This window comes from Sander vitreus, chromosome 2, assembly GCF_031162955.1.
Source record: "Sander vitreus isolate 19-12246 chromosome 2, sanVit1, whole genome shotgun sequence".
NCBI classification, from domain to species: domain Eukaryota; kingdom Metazoa; phylum Chordata; class Actinopteri; order Perciformes; family Percidae; genus Sander; species Sander vitreus.
The window spans coordinates 6,611,090-6,631,387 of NC_135856.1; the positions used below are offsets into that span (position 1 = coordinate 6,611,090).

Genomic DNA, 20,298 nt, shown 5'->3' on the forward strand with positions numbered 1-20,298 from the left:
GCTCCTACCCCGGCTAGCTGATGAACTAGCTGCAGCTAGCTTTGGACTGCTAGCTAGCTGCTGCCCATCGCGATCGACCATGTCCTCTAAAACATGGGCTACGTGTTATATAAATCTTTACTTAAGTAAAGAATAGATGTTAATACAAAATAAACCCTAGATCGATGTCTTATCTTTGCCATTATGAGGTACCTCCCCCGCCGTTAGCGTAGCATTATGTACCTGTAACCCAGCTAGCTACAAATAACTGGTAAGCATCCAGACTTTTAAAAGCTTTGAGATCAGCACCAGTATATGGGGATACCACGTTTACCACATAGTGGTACAGATCGTGTGGACTGAAGTCGGGCAGACTCTGTGATTTCATTAGGTCCGTGAAAACGGAGGGAGAACGAATTAAGGGTCGGTATCCAATCCTGCTATCTCCAACTTCTCCAAATACTGCTCTTTGTGAGCACCTACCAGATGCCCTACCTCGACCGATAACGACACAACAACTTGTTGTTCAATAGAAGAAGCCATAAAGCCATAAATACAGTTTATTTAGTGTTATGTATTTCAAACTGATTGAAACTATGAAACTTTCCGCTCGTCTACTACACTGTTTAGCTTGTTATTGCCGGTGATTTGCCGTCCATCGTGGCGTTGTCATGTGGTCGGGGTCACGTGTTTGCAAAGGGTTTATAGTCAAACCCCTCTAGTAGCACAGCAAGGCTACAACACTCACCACCAAAATGACAACATACTTGTTGGATGAGTGAAAGAAAAGAAAAGGGATTTTTTTTTTTAAATCCTTACCAGTAGTGGGGCTAAAACAATGTAAAGCTTGGCCTAAGCATAGGGTGACCAGACAGTCCCGTTTTTGAATTGCGTGTCCCAAGTCCCGACAAAAGCCTGTCGGGACGCTAAAATGTCCCACTTTACACCAGGAGCAGCGTGAGCCGATTTTGCCGGGGCTTCAGTCCCAAATGTTTTGAGTGTAGCCCCGAATGTAACTTTGTCCAGTTTATTTTCCGAGGCGAATAGAAAGAGCAGCTACGTGCGGGGTCCGACCATGCTGTATTTGTTGCTATCACCTTGCAACCGTCTCTAAGTGAGGAGAAGGTGAAGTTTTCGGAGGAATCATAGCCAAATCAGTCTAATACAATGATGCCATTAACACAAAGTTTAGGAGGGCAATACTAATGATTTAGTTCGAAGTTCCTGTGATGTGACGTTTCCAGTCTACCGTTCAGACTCAAACACACGATGCTCTGAAGCAGACCTGTGCGTCGCTTAGTGTCCACTCTCTCTGTAAAATGCAGGACAGCTTCAGGTTTATGGATACGCTCTGCTGTCGACATGCTGCGGCAGATGTGTTGCGTTTGTGCTCTGTGTATTTCTGCAGTAGTTTCAGTTTTCCACCTCCGATGTAGAGCAGCGTTCAGCCACTTCCGTGGCTAAACTATGTGTCTCATTCAGAGACCCAAACGGGGCTCTGTGTCTGTCAGGAGGTCTGAGATCTACCGAATCAGCAGAGCAATCACGTAACGCACAACAGACTATGGTGCAGGTAGATTATTTTCTGAAATATAGTGACTTTATTCTTGTAATAGCCTATTATAACTTTATTTTTCTCAAAATATCACGACTCCTCCAAATCACAGAGAACACAGATACTGTATTTTGAATGTGCACAAAGTTTTGAACATGAGCAGAAATCTTGCAGGTGAATAGGTGAATAATTGTCACATGCACATTTAAGGAGGTTACTTCCTCAACAAAAGATGCAAAAGAGAAGGGAAGAGTAAATGATGCCTAGGCTACATGTGTGCTGACTCAGATATAATTAGAAAAGTTGAACCAAAGGAGAGTTGAAAGCAATACAGAATGCCTGAGAGCCTTACTGCAATATATTCCATTATGTTTTTATGTTTGGACTGTAATCTATGTTTCTCTTTACATAAAGATATTTGCAGCATACATTGATTCAGAAAAAAGTAGAAATAGGTGCATAAACATTCACCATCACAATCATTTTAATTCTTTTGGTGTTAATGGAATAAATAACACTTCAAAAAGTGTTTTTTTTTTAGAAAAAAATCTCAACATAAATCTCACACTAAACTGAAAAAGGCTGTTGCTGCAATTTTGTTAATTTTACAGGAAAAAGCACTGTAATTATTAGATGAGGAGCCTACGATCAAAATAATGAAGTTACTGTCTGTGTCTATGTCTGACCTGCGCTGGCACTTGTTCACGTTAAAAAGCGTGTGCGTGCACGAGCACTACGGTCACGCGCAAAGTGTCCCGGTTTTAGTTCCGGGAAATCTGGTCACCCTACCTAAGCAGCTCAACTTAAAGCTGTATACTTTGTTAAATGTAACTGTTAGCAACTCAGAGTAAGTCTGCTTACTCTTAAATGTACTAATGTGAACATGCCAATTAGCATTTTAAGTGTCTATGTTACCAGTGAACTAGAAGTACAGCTGAGGCTGAAGGGAATCTAGTTTTTAGATATTTCCTAAAACCTCTATTTTCTGATAGCATTAGCTTGCACCAGCTAGCAAAACTGCAGTATAACAGCAAAAGTAGCAGGGAACGCTTCAAACAATATACCACTAGCATGGAACTTGTGCTTCAGAGATTTGATATGAGAATACAGGGCTTTAAACCTCGCCACGCTTAATGTTGCCTTCAAGTTTGTTCTTATGTTGATGAGAAGAGCCCAGATTAACCACGCTCTGTTGAGATCATTTTCTTTGCTTTCTGACATAAATCTCTGACTCATGCGTCATCACCACAATTGCACCACAGGACTCCAACAGACACATGAGCTCAGTCTAGTGGAGAAAATTACACTTAATTCACTTGTGAGCTTGTAGCACAGACATAGAAAGAGACGGCAGAAGCGGGAGAGAGAGAGAATTAAAGACACTGAATCAAATAACGGACAAAGCCAAGTGTTATCTGAGATTTTCCAGAGGAAGACATTTCCCTTAGACCTGAATGGATGGCTTGCCTATTAAAGGTGCTCTAAGCGATGTCACGTGTTTTTTAGGCCACAGCATGTTTTGTCACATACAGCAAACATCTCCTCACTATCCGCGAGCTGCCTGTCCCCTGAACACACTGAAAAAAAAAAAAACGGTCTCTGTAGACAGCCCAGGCTCCACAAACGCCAACAAAAACAAACTGCGCCAACCTGCACCACCAAACATGACAAACAGAGTTCCAGCGTTCCAGCCAATAACCGACAACAAGGATTTTGGGGTGGGGGTTGGGGGGTTAGTGCGCGGAAGCTCGGAAGGGAGGGGGAGGGGACGGGATGAGGACGAAGGAGGGGCGAGCTAGCATTCGTTTTGTTCGACAATACTTCGAACGTCAACAAGAAGTAACGTCACCCAACATCGCTTAGAGCACCTTTAAGCAACTCTCCAACACTGGTTTCCCTCTCTCTCTATTCTTTTCTGCATCTTTCTCTCTAGTTGGTTATAAATTATTGCCAGGCCCCCACCAGGAGCTGATGTGATGTCTGCTTAATGGAAAAGGTAGGAAGTGCAGAAAAGATAACATTTGTTTCGATCGCGTTCGTTCTCCCTGTCACAGGAATCATGTACTGTATGCCAGCTGGCTTCATCCCTGGAGAGAAAATGCTGTTCCTTATTTATGGGAAATAAACACAAATCCAAGCTGTTACATACACACGCTCCATACACGCCTAAATGCAAACAAACAATGATGCACATCCATACTATATTTGCTGCATTCCTTCTCCCACCTTTATAGCCCTCTTAAACACTAGCTATTGACTCTTTCTCTGTTTAAACTACCCACCTTTATGTCTTTCCATCAATATACCTTTCATACTCTTTACAGTATCTCTCCATCCTTCCATTTGTCACCTTCTCACTGCCTCTCACTGTCCTCTTACCTATCTGTATCTGCTGGTTCCCTGATGCTTTTTCTTCTTCCTCTGGCTCTGCTTCAATGAATTTCAACCAGTCAGTCATATCTCTGCTTTTTCCACGCACTGAGTCTCACTCGTTTCACTCTGCGGTGCCACTACTTACAGAAATATAAACTCTGTGTTAGGGGAGTTTGAGTGTAAGTCACACAATTGGCATTTGTGTATGCAGGTGTTTGAATGTATCTCATCTAGTCTAAGGAGCTTCTATGAACGGGTCAGTTTTAAGGTGACGTTGTCTCACAGAAATACCTAGCTTAGACTGTGTGAATATGTTATGAGTTTGGGTACAACAGAGGAATTGGAGCTTGGAATGTGAGACATCACTTCTGAGTTATCAACAGCAGCAGCTCCGGCAGGGGCCCCCAAACGTCCCTTTGGGTGGAGAGATAATATAGTCCCTCCACCTAGTCCTGGGTCTTCCCCGAGGCCTCCTCCCAGGTTCTTTCAGATCTTTCTAAATCAATGTGTTATCTCTGGTCACACACCAACAGCCTCAAATCCCTTGAAAGGATCACAGTAAAGGAAGTCTTACTTCAGTAGATCTATGTGTTGTTGTCTCTGCTGTGGTGGGACTCTACATGTAAAATCACATAGATTTCTATAGAGTAAACGTAAATCCACATTTATTTTCATCACCACAACCTCCCTCAGGGCTTGGTAGGCTACATCTTATTTGCACTATGTGGTACTCCTGTTTTTTTCAACCACTGTTAACATGTGTCCAACAATTGTGATCCTCCCTAAAAATGTGTATGCAATAAGAAGAGAAGCACACCTTACACTAATGTGTCTGGGGCAGAATGTGTCAGACCTGCATCAGAAAAAAACAAAAGTATAAGTACTAGTAGTACCCTTGATGTCGGATCCAGCCTGCCATGCACCACCTGAGACTGTTTTGATCTTTTCGGGTTAGGTGAAACATCCAAAGACTATTTTGTCGATTCAGAGCTGAATCAATCACCGACCAATGGAAAATTAAACTTGTGAGAGAAACGATAGAGCTTCCTCGATGTTTTCTTTATAGCCTCAAAGTGCGAGAATGTTGACTGATTAAATGATGATGGATTAAGATTAAAGATTAAAAAGCGCTTTGTGGAGATGATCCACAAACTTGGACTCTCATCATTCACACTGTAAAAAAAGGATATGGGCTGGAGACCATGCGGATGCACCAGCTCCGAGGACACGTTGTCTGCTTGAGGCAGAAGAAGACCACAGGAGCCAGCTCAGGGTAGGGCACAACCAACACGCTGGCATCACTGCTGTCATCCTCATCATGATCTTCTTCATCATCCCGCTCACACACCACCACCCCCTCATCCTCCTTCTCAATGCTCTCTTCGTGAATAATCCCTTCCTCCTCTATTTCCTCCTCTTTCTTCTCCTTTTTCTCGGGACATGGGAGGCGGTGCGGGGAGGGCCTGCGGGGCGAGGAGGAAGTGACGACATCATCGCTATCGCCCCTGATTATGGCTGTTGCTGCCCTGGAGATTGCTGTCGCTGACGGTGTTGTTGCAACGCTGGGGCCCTCCTCCTCCTCGCTCGTCATGGCAACGCGGCGGTCTGCGATGAGAGACACAGAAGAGAGAGAGAGAGAGAGAGTGAGAGAGAGAGAACAATTTCAATTTACAAACCAGTAAGTGACTGTCAAAAGTCACAGCTCAGCTGACAAAAATCATTATTTTATTGTAGTGACATCTGACCTCTGAAAATCAACATACTGTACATGCAGGTTAATGACAAGACCTGTGCTGATTCATTGGCTATAAAATGAGTTAGGTTATTGTCCCGAGTGACAGCCCATTACACCTCATCGTTCTGTCATCTATACTGTGTTGGAATGCAGCCAAATTCACAATATAGTTGTTCTCATTTATATATTTTCTTGTCAGACACCAGAACAAGCATGTGATAAGTTATTTAATTGTGTCTGATAATACCTGCTGCGATGCCGTGATGAAATCATTATTTTATAACCGTTTGTGTCTGACAAAATCTGCTTGAATAGAGGTCATTGATAACAGCTCTGCCGTGCATTTTGAATGATCACAGCGAAGGCTTGAGGCGACCAAAAAAAGTTCTTCTTAACTTTACTGCCATACAGGCCCTGACCCTCACTGGGCTGGCTCATCATTGTTTTTCAAAAGCTCAGATTTTCTTGTACACTCTGAAACACCAAGCCAGCGTTTAAGATTTATCTAATGAACTGGTTTAGAAAAGCTCAGTTTTTGGGTGCGAAAAATGCTGTTTTAGATTGATCCCCAAGGGGAAATTCAAGGTCCCAGTAACTTAAAGACATCACACACAACATACACATACAACATAAACAGGATGATAAAATAACAAATCCACATGAATAATATGGACAATAAAAGAAAAGATACTAAGTAAAAAATCCACATGAATGGACTAAGGGATGTATAAGCATGAGACGCTTGCAGTGACAGGGCAGGGACTGACCCTGTGATTCAGTATGGTATGGTAAGGTGCTCTATGAGAGTGTGTGTCATGGTGGTAGTGCAAATAAGTCCAATACTGCAAGGATATAGTCTAGAGACCAGCATTAAATATGGACAATATAAGAGAATAATGTCGACATAGTAATATAAAAACTATAGCAGTGCAAGGATAAAGTTTTTAAAAAGACAGCATTAAAAAAAAAGTCTTGTAAATGTAGACGCATTTACAAGTTTAACCAGCTTAGTGTGGACTTACTCTAAGGTTTCTTTGGTATAAACTTTGGTGAACTAGTGCATTTATGCAAGTAAACACCAGAAACACTGGTTTGAGTTTTTGTTGGTGATAAACCATCCAATCTCTTATGTTTGACTTGCACTAAACTTTAAGACAATTTGACAAGGCACCCTGATGACACGCATCATTTTGCAAATATATTTTTTTAAAGTCCGATCACTGTTAGAACCAACATACAGAGGTAGAGAGGTTGCAGCACAACAGAGGTTGTGAAAGAGAAAAGGCAGCAAACTGCTGAAAGGTTGGGGGAGAGAGAAATGTTTGTAAATTTGTGTTGGGGGAGGAGAATTCAGTGGTTTAGTCAGAGGCTTAGTGTTGAGAGCAATCAATACTGTGGAGTTAGAGAGAGACTAGAAAAGGAGCAGGACTCGTGATATGACTGAGATGGATTCCCAATGAGTGAACCGGAGCGCACACTCCCAATAAAAGCTACTGAAAGCTCAAGTCCACTTCAGGCATAGACAAAAAGCCTTCAGAGGTCCTCAAAGTAGGCCGTCTTTTTTACTGCCCGAAAACTTTCCCAAACAACCCAAATGATGCAAGATGTAGCCAAACAGAGGATAACTGACTGTAAAGTGTTAATGGCTTTATGGCCACGGGCTGCAAATCAAGTGGTTTTGCAGGAGGATATATACAAAGTAAGATGTTGAAGTGATCTAGACTGGAAAGTGGTAGAAAGCAACTACAAAGAAAGTGAATCTAGGCAGCCTTTTCTTATTCAAACATTCTTTTTTTCAGATTAAAAATGCAAAGTAGAGGAGTCGGTGTCACATTGCTGCTCATTAGGGCCAGTGGGACAGGCTAGCTGCTGTTTACTGTCTGCAGCAACACATTGCCTTGGCTTTACTGCTGTGTTTGCAGCTGTGAATTGTCCTACAGCGAGAGCAAGTAAAGTACTTTGAAACGTGCATGTGTCCAAAAGTCTCAAAAACTTCTGTGCCTCCGTTGGGGAGTTAATGATTTGTACTACTTTTTAGACACAGAGGGACTTTAACAAGTGATTGCTCTGTGCATTTTGAGTCTCTGCAACACCGATTAACTAAATAATGTAGTCATTTGCTGCCCTGTTTTACTCTGGTTTTCTGTATATCTCTGCCTATTCCGTGCACACTGGCTGGTGCACACAGTGTGACACAATAGACCTTTTTTCACGGCAGACATGTTGACATGTCATAGTAGGAAAAGCACAGGTTTATTCAAACCCATTAATGATGGCTGCATTCCACTTAGGAGAGACGCTGGTATTGTGCATGCTGACTCACTGAAATAGCTTACTGGAACACTTGATGGAATTGAGCCATCCTTAAGGTTATCAGTTTCAGCTGTGCTTTTCCTACTACGACAAGTCAAAAAGTCTGCTGTGAAAAAAGTATGAAGTCCATGTACCTGAAGGTGATACTGAACGTGTCACAGAACACAAACAGCCAATGAGACACAATCAGACGAGGAGGAGTGGGGGAGGGGTCATTTTGGCTGTTCACCTTCACGGTTGTTTTAAATGGACTCATGATGGATATTACAGGCAAGATAACCGTTCATCAGGATAGCAATAAAATGTGATTTCAAAATCATTTTAAGCGTCTTCCAGTCTTTCTCAGTCACCATCAGATTAAAATGATTTATGTCTGGAGAAAACAGAGAGAAGTTCAAGAGGATGTTTCGTGCTTGAATTAATTAAATTGCTATATCTGGGAACAGAAATCTATACTTTGGAGGAGCAGTGAACGCACAGCACAAGAAACTTAATGGTCAGTCAAAAGTTAATGATCAAATTCCCTTATCATTAACCCTGAGGTGAGGTTCACTAGAGACGTAATGCATGATGGGGCATGGCTCCTATTAATCCGTCAGAGATATAATAACAATGCAGGAATATAATATGATAATAATGATTTCAGCCTTGGAAACATTAAAAAACTAAGTCTTAAAAGAGGTTAAATGCTACTCCGGTAGAACAGGGTTTTCAGTGGTTAGAGGAACAGGAGGAATAATATCCCTTTTCATTATCATAGAATCAAATATTCTTGATGTACTACCTGCTTTATTCAAAACAAATGTCAACAGATTCCCAAAAGTCAAAGTCAAAGGGCATTGCCAAAAATATGTCATTATTAAATGATAAAGAGGAAGAGAACACACATGTCAACGTTACTGCCACTGCCAGTGACCTAAGAAACGAATAAATAATTTAGAAGAACATTAGGGTCTACGTGCAGATCCGCCACCTTGTTAAATCTGAACTAATGATCCATGTTTCTGAATCACACTGTTGAATAAAAGCCATAATTTCCCAAGGAAAACAGACAGTCGCTGTTAAACAATGTTTGATTTCACGCTGAGTAAATTACACCTTATTGCAAAGGTGGGACAAAGTCATTGTTTTTCAAGTCACAGTAGTAACAACATTTTAAGTTTTGAGGGCTAAACAAGTCATTGTTTAGCAATTGTATAGCTACTTTTGTATATCTGAATAACTGCAGGAAAGGGAAAACAAGCAAAAGTATTTTTTTTACAAAGCATGATGCCTTCTTGCTGGAAAACTGTTGATCTACTGGACGTGGTCCTCTGCGGACAACAAAGCTAATTTTCTGCTTTGAAAGTGTTGGGTTGGTACTCAGCGAGACGGCAATAAAAAATCACAGTCATATCCTAGATGGTGTTGTAAGTTCTGAATGGCGTATATGTACGAATAATGGAATGGGTCAAGCACAGATTGACCTTTACTGATCACAGTCAGCAGCCAGCTCACATATCACACACACACACACACACACACACTGAGAGAGAGAGAAGTTTGTAAATTATTTCTTTTAAAATAAAAGTATAGATTGAGTTTGTACAATGGTAATGGTAATCACCCTTGTGCTACATCAGTTGCCATATCAAAATATAAGTGCTATGGGTTATTACTTTAAATGTATTTCTTGCCCCGTTTCTGTGGATCTTCAATTCAAAAGACAAGCATGTCCTGGTCGGTTGCAACCTCGATTAGCCCAGCAGGAAGTCATAACATTCACCTAGCACTATAGCATCTCCAGTTGGTGTGAAAAGTGTCCACTGCTAAACACCTCACAACACCCTGACTCAATGGGCTCCAGAAGATTAGACACATACACACAGCAAAGAGATGATGGAAAAAGGACAGAACATGCAAGTGAGGACTTGGCACAGACATACATGACACATGCATGCATGTGTTATATAGAGTCTGTGGTACTGTTATTAGCATCTATTAAGGGTAACACCCAGCTAACTAGGCCTGGTGATGGCGCGAAGCAATATACGAGACCATGTATAGAAATTAGGTCTGTAACAATTATTACATAATTGTCTAATTGTCACAGAGAGAGGCAATTATATTGTTAATCTCGAGTATTTCTGAGGCAACTAATTGTACAGCAAAATTTGGAGTTGTTACAGCTCTAAAAGAAATGACAAGCGATAATCACATAACCACACACTAACATACCTACACAGACACTGTAGCTAGCAGTTAGGCGTACAGTGTCGGAAGCTAAGCGCTAGTTAACTTAGTCTAGTCATGATGTGTTTTGATGTGACACAGATACTCATTAGCAAGCAGACCATGCTGAGGGCTTAATGGCCCGTGGCTCACTTAGACACATACACAGACTCATCAAGAACAAACTCAGGGACACGGTTACACATACATGGGTAGACAGATGAGCATTACCACGTTGAGACAGGCCCACACACGCTCATTAAGACTGTACCTCATACCCACACTGCGTTAGACAAGCACAAGGATCAAACTACAGGCACCGAAAAGCAAACATGGATGGCTCTTAATGATGGTGGCGATCTCAGATGAAAGGCTTTAGCAGGCCCAGTAGAGCCCAGTGTTGCTCCCACTATCCCCCATTGACATTTCCTTCAGCTAACGACACATCAGCTCATCGACTTTCCGGGAGAGAAACAAACACTGACAAACGAGCGCCACACCAAAACTTCACAGTTGCTCGGTTCACAAATTGATTATTTTGTAGCCACTGAAGAAGGAGCAGAGCAAGGGAGCAGCAGTGACAGTTAAGCTGCGTTTAGACCGGGAAACAGCATCCGGCGATTTTGCCGCAGGGTGGTGAGGCGGTGAGGGAGTGTCACTTATGGCTCATTTGTTTGACGTCCTGTCGTGTTCTTTAACCTCCCCCCAATGATGCACAAGTAGACTTGATATTTCACTATTACTGTTTACCGTCAGATTGTATAGGGCGTCAGGCGTTCCCAACCGTACTTGAATACAGCTTTATTTCACTGAGAAAGAGAGAAAGAAAAGAGAAGATCCAAATGTGCTTTGATGTTTGGCAGTCAGCTGTTGCACAAATTCCTGGGCAGTTCAGTGCTTGTGTTTCCTTTTTTCCCCCCCTTATAGTAGTCTATATCCACTACTTTCCACTTCCAGGATTGCTCCATTGCCGGCGGAAATTCCGCCGGATGTCACTCTTTTTGTAGGGCTGCAACAACGAATCAATAAAATCGATAAAATTCTATTATTAAAAAAGTTGGCAACAAATTTCATTATCGATTTGTTGTATCAATATGCCACTCAGTCGCGGAGATGAAAAAATAAATTGAGGTGAGCGCAGAGCGGAGCATCGCGAAAGAAAAGAAAAAAGAGCAGAGCGGGGGTAGAGGAAATATGCAGCCCAGCCCCGTAGTCGCGTCCCCAGCGGCCGTCTTGCGGCCGCCTCCCAACGTATGAGGCGTCCTTTTCGGCCGTGTCCCGGCGTGTGAGGCGTCCTTTCCCCGTAGGGTATTTCGTGCTGGCCACCAGGAGAAAAACGTCCCCGTGAACACGTATCAATAGATTCAAAATAACGTGACATTTACACAAACTGCCGTGAGACCGGGTTGAAATACGGAGAGAGACCGGAGAGACCGTAACGTTGTTCTGAAACACATGGTGACCTAAGTCATCCAAGGTGTGGGAGCAAATAAATCGAAAACGTGTTAATTGCAAGATAAGCACAAGCAACATGGCATGGCAGGGGCGCACCACGGTGATGATTCAGCACCTAAAACGTAAACATGTTGGAGTCCTTGATGAGGAGGAAGGGAGTTCAACAGCAGGGTAAAGTCACTATAGAATCCTACTTTTGTTCCGTTTTGAAGTGAGGAACGTAACGTCCCTCCAGTAGCTCTTCTGGTGCTGGTCTGGTGTTTACTCGTTATCCAGCTTGACTAGCATGACAAGCTAGCGTTAGCTCGTTAATGACAGTAGTAAAGCAGGGGTGGTAATTTGCAAGACTAAAGACACGTTTTTATTCACTTGCCTTTTTTGGCCCATTAATTTTTCAATCTATTGTCATGTATATATTCTGTGCTTTGTCCCATATCAGTTATTGTTGACAAATATATTTGTGTGTGTTGTACTTTTTAATTTCATTTTAAAGTTTTTTTATAGCGCTTGGTCATCTTAAGCTGTGTTTAAATGTGGTGTACAAATGAACTTAACTTGCACTTACTACAATGATGGTAATAATTTAATGAATAAGCTTCAAGTGAACATATGTGTGTGTGTGTGTGTGTGTGTGTGTGTGTGTGTGTGTGTGTGTGTGTGTGTGTGTGTGTGTGTGTGTTGTCTGTATCTGCTCTTTGGGTTACTTACCTTTACACAACTATTAACTAAAACAACAAGTATGTATGTAAGTATGTATTGAGTTGATGTAAATTAATGCTTTTTTGTTTTTTTATCCGATTCATTGATTAATTGAAAAAATAATCGACATTAATCGATTATTAAAATAATCATTAGTTGCAGCCCTAGCCAGATGTCCTAATGCACTACCGCCATTAAAAAAATGCATGGAAAAACCTGCTTTTTGCGATGTTCAATTCCCTGTGGAGCAAAGCACGAACATTCCCACAAGCGTTATAGAAAATAGAATAAATATGTATTACCTAGTGTTTTGACTGCAACATTTTCATGTCCAATGTATTTAACAGAAGCTGGACAAGAGCTGCAAAAAAAGCCACAACATTATTTGAACTTCATTTGTTGTTTGTCTAACTTGATTTGCTATTCCAGCTGTGTGAATATTGTGATGTTTTAGGTTCCTGACAGCTGACTTATCATTCACTTATCATGTTGAGACTAGAGTATGTCTCAACAAGATATGTGGTATGTGAAACCATTAATTATCCAAACCAAATGAAGGTTGCAGCACTAAACAAACAGTGCTGCTGGTGTAATCAAGGACATGTGTGATGCCCAAAGGAAATCATTAGTTGTTTACAAAAGGTACACTCAAGACCCATTTGAATCCTAAAAAACTAAGTGCCAGTGTGCATAAAAACTCACTTTATTTCAGGCAATTTTCAAATGCATTAAAGTCTATTTAGACTAACAAATGAGTGTCAAAGTTGCTGGAGTTTGCCTGTTAATGCATTGTTTTCAGACAGTGAGGGGCCATGGGCAAGCTCGGCACACATATTTATTCTTAATTGGACAAAAAAACAAAACAAGGAAAAAAACTGAAAAATGTCTAAACTATGGTTGTGTCTCAAACCGCCTACTTGCACACTTCAAACACTTAGTTTTAAGTATAGAGTGTAGATAACAAATGTAAAGCAAATGTCAGTGCACTGAAAGTAACCGGTTGACCCCCTAAAAACGGTCAAACATTTCAGTGTGGAACGATGGACCCTACGCGCACTAAACGGGTGCCATCTTGACTACAAAGCGGCAGGGGAGGGACCAGAAACGTCGGCAAGTTGACTCCAGGCTACTGTATGCAAATGAGGAGAAGTCGGCTTGGCTCGCCTCCTCTCAAAATCTGACGGAAATCTTTTAAACTGTGTTAGAATGGCCGCATAGCGGTTGGATAATTACAGCAGGAGACTTGAGGCAGAGGTACGGTGCAGATCAACAGGTGTTTATTTCCCCGACAATTAACACAAAAATGGAAGCCATGACCACAGCAAACAAACTGAGCACCACCAGACAGACAGACGGGTCCAGACAGCAGCAGCGCTAGATGGAAACTGGCAGCCTTTTCTAGCCTGCCACTGACATTATCTCGACACTACCACAGTACAAGATACATCTGAAATGTACTCAATCTAAACAATTATACAAAATACAACAACCACATCAAATACATTTATCTCAATTTACTTGCACTATGTTACCTAATACAATCAAACATTGTTAGTTTGAACAATTCCTTCAGGTACAATTAATTAAAGTACTCAAACACCCCTTCGCTACTTGAAACATGGTATCTCCTGGAACCTTTAAAATGGGGCTCGATACGCTAGGTGCTCTTTTAGCCCGAACACTCTGGAGAGAACATACAGAGGTGAGTTACTTGAACACAAACTTTACTATTGTACAAGCAGCAACTGTTAACCTGCATTCAATTAATCAGGCAGAGATTATACCATACTACACATGTTTAGGTAACCAAACTAGCTAACTGAGTACATGTTTCTCTTGACAGGGCTGGCTCCCAATCAACACCAGCTGCATCCTCCACAAAACAGATTAATATTTTCCAATAAACATTCAAAACTTTGTGCCTCATTTAATTTACCTGTAACATAATGAGCTACAGTGTACTAATGCTGCAAAATATTAGTGATGAAGAGGACCCTCATTACAAACTGACCTTTTGTTGATTAAAAAAAGACAGATTCAGCAACTGTATGGCCTGTTTCTCGCTTAAAATGTTCTCAGAAACTCGTTTCGGTGAACTATTTTCGTAAAATACGAGAGCGTATTTCCGAAACGAGCCGCCATTATGTTTTTAGAAATTCGGGAGCAGCCAGACCCACGTGACGCGCTCGTCCAATCAGCTGCCATGTGTTGCGTTCGTCACGCTCATCCCGCTCGGCATTTCCGGTAAGTGTTTTAACATAAGTGTTTCTTTTGGGACAATACTAATCATTGAAAGTGGGCACTACAGCAGTAAGTGGGCACTGCACATTAGCAGTGTATTGACGGAAGTATGCCGAATGAGACGCAGCATGTGACTAAATCCAGTGATCCATGCAACTGTCCCAAAGACACACATGAGCTGTGAGTGAAATCTACAATGTGCCCCACCTGATAGGTCATGAGTCCCTGTAAAACACTAAACGTTAATGGGATGAAGTTATGTTACTAGAGGCTGGATCGATATTTGGCTGAACCTGAAAGAGGGAATGATGCAATTGGGGAATGGGGGACGGTTGGGCACAATTGTTTGGGTTTCAGGTGTATGGTTGGTGTCTTTGGTTCTACATTTGGGCATGCAGTGTTTTTGTCTTTGTTTGCATGTACACTCAATTTTAATTGTGCTTTGCATCAGCAATGGCGGTTTTTCCTTTACAACTGAACGATTGTTAAAGCCTGGCCAGTTTAGGTGTGGTAGTAGCCAAGGTTAAATCACCATAGCACGAGTTGGACATCCCAGAAGTCAAGTGTTCTCCCCAAAACCATTGAGATTACCTTCATTTTGTTCAGGTCAGCTATACTGAAGTTTGACAAAGATCACTTAAGGACAACAGAAGTGTTGCTTTTCATAGACATGAAGGCTGACCAGTACCTCAAAGACGGGTGGATTCACGCTTGAGAAAACTGACACCCTCTGCATTTCATATTTCGGACCCCAAGTTTGGTGTTAACATGAAGTCTACTGGATTCCTCTAAAATAAAAATGGATATTGCTTTGTGGCAACAGAACTATTTTACACCGTATAGAACACGTTATTCCAGCGGAAAGTAAGGCTACTAGGGGAAAGCAATGCTGATTCTCGAGACTGTAAAAAGTTACACAGTACCCTTTAAAAAAAATTGACTAAATGACTTAAAGAACAGTTTTTGCAAGATGCAACCAAAGTACTCTGTGGTTTTGCCACTGAGGAATTCCACATTGGCAACTGGGAATTCAACTTCTTCAAAGCTTTTCATTATAGCTGCTGACAAAAGGGATTTTAAAGGCAGCTTATCGACCAAGGAACTTCTATGCACTGAGAAATATATGGCGTACATTGGTTAACCAATCTAATTTATAAGACTTACCCAGCAACCACAGCTACTGATCTCATTTCAGTCTTTTGTGTCTGAATTAGTGGCTGTGGGTGAATATAGCTTTTGCAGGTCATATCTCTTCTCAGCCAACTACGTACGTCTCTATCCTGGGTTTCAGACAAGCAAGTTGGCTCCCGTCCACAAACTGCAATCAGATCATCTCTCCAACTATTTACTGATTCAAACAGAAGCAATGCTGCTGAAGACAAGGTAGCTTTGGCTACATTGGCTGTGCTGGGAACTAATTATTGCTATATAAACACTTCTGTGCATTCTCTGCCTCAGCAACAGTTTCTACTCAGATTACAAGCATGTGTGATGGCCTCTGGGTTTGTGCTTTTCAGGGAGTAGGTACTACCAGTTGAGGCTTCAGTGATTCGCTCAAAGCAATTTGACTGCCTTGCTGAGAACAGGGGTGCTTTCGCTGCCTCGTGCAAGTATGCCAACTCTGTAGGTGTTGAGTCTGTAGTTGGCAGGACTTTATGAAGCTACATGAGGTTTATGTGCGTGGCCAAATTTCTGAAACATATCCTGCTCCTTCTCAGGTTCATACTAGAGCATGTTAACATGATTTAATTAGAAAACACATTTTTGTCATGCTGTCTGTCTGAATATAACGGTATTTATCCTCTGTCTAAAACACCCCCCTCCCGAAAAGCCCAGTTTGCTGTAATTGGTTTGCGAGACAAATATGGCACACCTGGGTTGTCTTATTTCACAGTTTGTGAGTTGGTAGGCAATCCAGATACACAGTGCGCAAGCACTGAAAAAAGTGAGTTTTTCTATATGTCCCCTAGACATAGACTGTGTCCATTTATGCCCAGATTAACTACAGAGCACAGTCACAGCAGGCTATAAATGGCAGGGTCATCTTACTTTGCTGTAAGCCCATAGAACCAGAAACCAACCAGTACTCTTATACTGGAATATTACATCCTGGCCCACAATTTTCTGTGTATCAGTTGTCTATGGGCTTTTTTTAAAAAACATAACTTAATTTAAGTATATGCACCATGTAATTACAATAATGGTCTCACAGCAACAAAGTATGCATGGCCCGTCGTCATTGATAATGTCCTTTGGTGTTGCAAATTTGCAAATAAATCAGTTACTAACAACCATTGATATGCAGTGACTTGGAAGGTTTGGGCACCTTGGAAGGCTGGAGCAGTTGCCCGCAGTAAACCTGGAACTTTTGGGACCACTGAGGGTCTGGGCCAGTTTTTCCATTTTGGCTGCAGGGGACTTTTAGGGGCCCCTGTAGGTCTGGGGCAGTTGTCTGCTCTGACTGGTGGGGCTTTCTTGATATTTTCATTACATAGTGTCATTGTATTTCGGGGAAGTTATAACACTGGTGTTGCAGGTCTTTAGAGCCCTTTTTGTCTTCTAAAAAACAATGAACCCGTTTTCATGTGACAAAAATTACAAGTTTACTACCACGACATGCAACACAATACTTGACTGTTACACCATTAATGTAAAAAAATATATTTAAACTACTAATTTGATATGTTGGAATGCAAATGTATTGTGACTGGAAAGTGACATAAAACACTTTTAATAAATGACTTTTAGTAACCAAGAGACCAGGTGAGTGGGCAGCAATTTTACAGCAGCATATTAGCATTGATATAGAACAAAGTTGTATTGGTTCAATTTATTTCGCTTGTATAACTGCACCTGCTTAATCTGTGAAGGTAGTATTAGAGATGACACTTCCTTAAAATCAGGCTGGCATTTTCATAAGCTGAGGAAATACCCTGGTGCTTCATACATGACAGCTAACAGAATTAGTCTTTAATTGATAGGGGAGTTATCCCATAAACCTGGTAGAGACAATGAAGAAGGCCAACAGGGGTTGAGGGGGAATTAATTTGTGGGGCTGATCTTATTCATTGCCAACGTGAGAGAGGGTGGGGGAGGGAGAGGTGAGAGGGTGAGGAATTAAGGAGAGGGAGAGTGAGAGAGAGAGAGAAAGATTATAGTTCATGAAGGTAAACCGAAGCCCACTGAAAAAGCAAGATATTATAAAGATGTTGTTGTAAAGCATATGGCTCATGCTACCAAGCAGGTTTCGCCTTGTAACGTGAAACATTGCATCTATGCATTCTAGAAATGTAGCAAGATATCTTAGCCAAACATGTCTGCTTGCAATTATGTTTAAATGCAAGTGTTTTACATTTTTCAAAAAATATCCAAGGCAAAGAAAACAGCATTGTTGAAAATATTAAAGTCTGAACACGGACACCAAACCCTTTAAATTTATGTAAATTAGACAATTACACCTCACTTGTTCTAAACCACTGAGATTATTTTGGCCAGCAGAGCCGTTATACCCCCAATAAATGGATATCTGAAACTTGAATCTGCATTCGCCAAAGTCTTTTTCCCTATTTTTCTTCTTTCATTTTGTCGTTTTCTTTTTATACAAACATACAGAGTGGCCTGTGAGACACATGCACGCGCGCGCGCGCACACACACACACACACACACACACACACACTTTTACTCTGACAATGCTGCTCTAGTTCTACTGTACTTCACAATTCTTACAGCTGATGTGCAGATGACGTGAAGTGGTTTGGTCAGGTTTCTTCTTGTTAAAGCAGAGAGCAACAAAAACAGAAATCAATGATATGCCTTTCCAAACCGTCTTTCTTTATGCATCATGCACCAAGACAGTCTGCTCTTACATTCAATCTTTTCACTTCACCTTTCTGTATATCATTGTTTCTGCTTTAATATTTCTAAATCATGTACTCTGTTCAGTAGATATACACCTTGACAAGAGGCTTTTGGAGACACGCACACACACACACACACACACACACACACACTTCAACCCAGATCACCAAGCTATCATTAGCCTGCACTGTCAAGCTAGATAAATAAATACTGTGTCTATTATGTGTTGAACAATTTTCCTCAATTCAATATTAAATTGCTTTGCAGACAGCTCGGTGAAGGAACCCCTCAAAACTTTCTAAGGCATGCAACTACTGCATTTCAATCATTGTTGCTAGGCAGTTACAGTATTGTTGTTAGTGTACTACAATTTCCAGTTTTAGATACTGTACTCTTTGTCTATACAAACGTGCTTGCACTGCTCATATTAGCTCACAGTATTCCAAACAAACTGCTATTGCTGCTACAGGAAATACATCCCTTCCTTTGTCCCAAACAGATTAAACAGTTTAATTCAGCAAACGATAAACCATGCAGGAATTATTTGTAGCAATAAATAGCTGACAAAGGACAGCAAATGGACATTTATGTAAAGGATTTACATATTATTACCTCAGATTAGTTTTTACAATGGACTCAACCCACTCTCTTGGTCTCTTTATGTCTTCTATAATTAACAGACTCATTCAGCTACAGCAGGTACCCTTCATTTAGTAAGCCAGATATTACACAGCACAATGGTGTCCTCTGCCCTGCAGGGAGAAAAAGAGAAGAGCTCAAGCGTTGAAAACCTGGAGTGAGGAAAATGAACGGAGTGAGATGAATAAAAAAAAGAGGTCCAGTAAAGAGAAAGAAGGGTGGGAAGCTGGGAGACAGAAGGGGGGGAAAACAGTGTGAAGGGGAGAAAAAAAAATTCTTGTCACATGGGGATGTGGTGCAATGGTAAACGCAACAGGAAGCTGACATAAGAACCAGTCTAACAGAGGGCAAACAGTGGGGCTTCCACAGTAACAGAACTGCTGAGAACGGGGTTACTGGTTGAGATCCTGTTGAATTATTCAGCTCCTTGTTCAGCTTTTCAACAGCACTGTTTTAGCCTGTCTGTGTCCTATTTTGGCTGGGACAGTTACCTCGATGTGTGTGTTGAGACTTTTTTAACCTCGAATAAACAGTCCTGTTGTTGTGTTCTGTCTGACCCCAGTGCCAGAGGCACGACAGAGGCAAAATGCATTTGGAGAGAAAAAACAGAAATAATAGATTGAAGTTCAAGGCATTCTAGGTTATTTTTGTGTACTGTATTAACTTTACTGATTAAAACTTTTTCTCAGGTTAGTGGGGGGGGGTGCATACCGCTCGAAACCAAAATGCAAAAAACGCAGTAATGTTCAATTACCATTTTTACTTTGTTGCTAAACTGTAAAATGTAAATATGAGAGTAAAATGAGGTATGAATGCATTGGTAGTGGCCATAGTGAGTGAAAATGTGATGTGAGATGCACATTGCAAAATGTGTTTTGCATCTGGAATTGTTCATTAGCTACAGTATGTGTGATATCTGTAAAGCTGAACGGACTCACAGTAGTAACATTAGGCTAAAACAGATTTTATTCAGATCCAAAAACTCTTTCTGTGAGAAAGGACAGAGAAGGGACACTTACATAATATCCTAGAATGTAATTGTAAGACATGTCATGCTTTTTGAGAAACAACAACAACAAGCAGAAGAATTTCATGGAGGGTTTGGAGATCAGTTGGCGCATGTGATAGTTACATATGAATAGGCTTTTAGAATTGTAATGCAGTGGATTAAAAATCTATGTATTTTCTCATCCGATAATAGCGCTATATTTTTCCCAAATTTTAAATCTGTATACCTCC

The 20,298-nt window shown here is 41.2% G+C and overlaps 1 protein-coding gene across 1 annotated transcript in view; it reads right to left on the reverse strand.

Moving 5' to 3' along the window:
• cacna1ib (calcium voltage-gated channel subunit alpha1 Ib) overlaps positions 1-5,126 on the reverse strand; it is a 208,259-nt gene extending 203,133 nt beyond the window's left edge. Inside the window, exon 1 of the mRNA XM_078270804.1 lies at positions 5,098-5,126. Coding sequence (XP_078126930.1) covers positions 5,098-5,111 — 14 coding nt within the window. The 5' untranslated portion in view covers positions 5,112-5,126. The remainder of the gene's footprint in view (positions 1-5,097) is intronic.
• Positions 5,127-20,298: the final 15,172 nt, after the last annotated feature.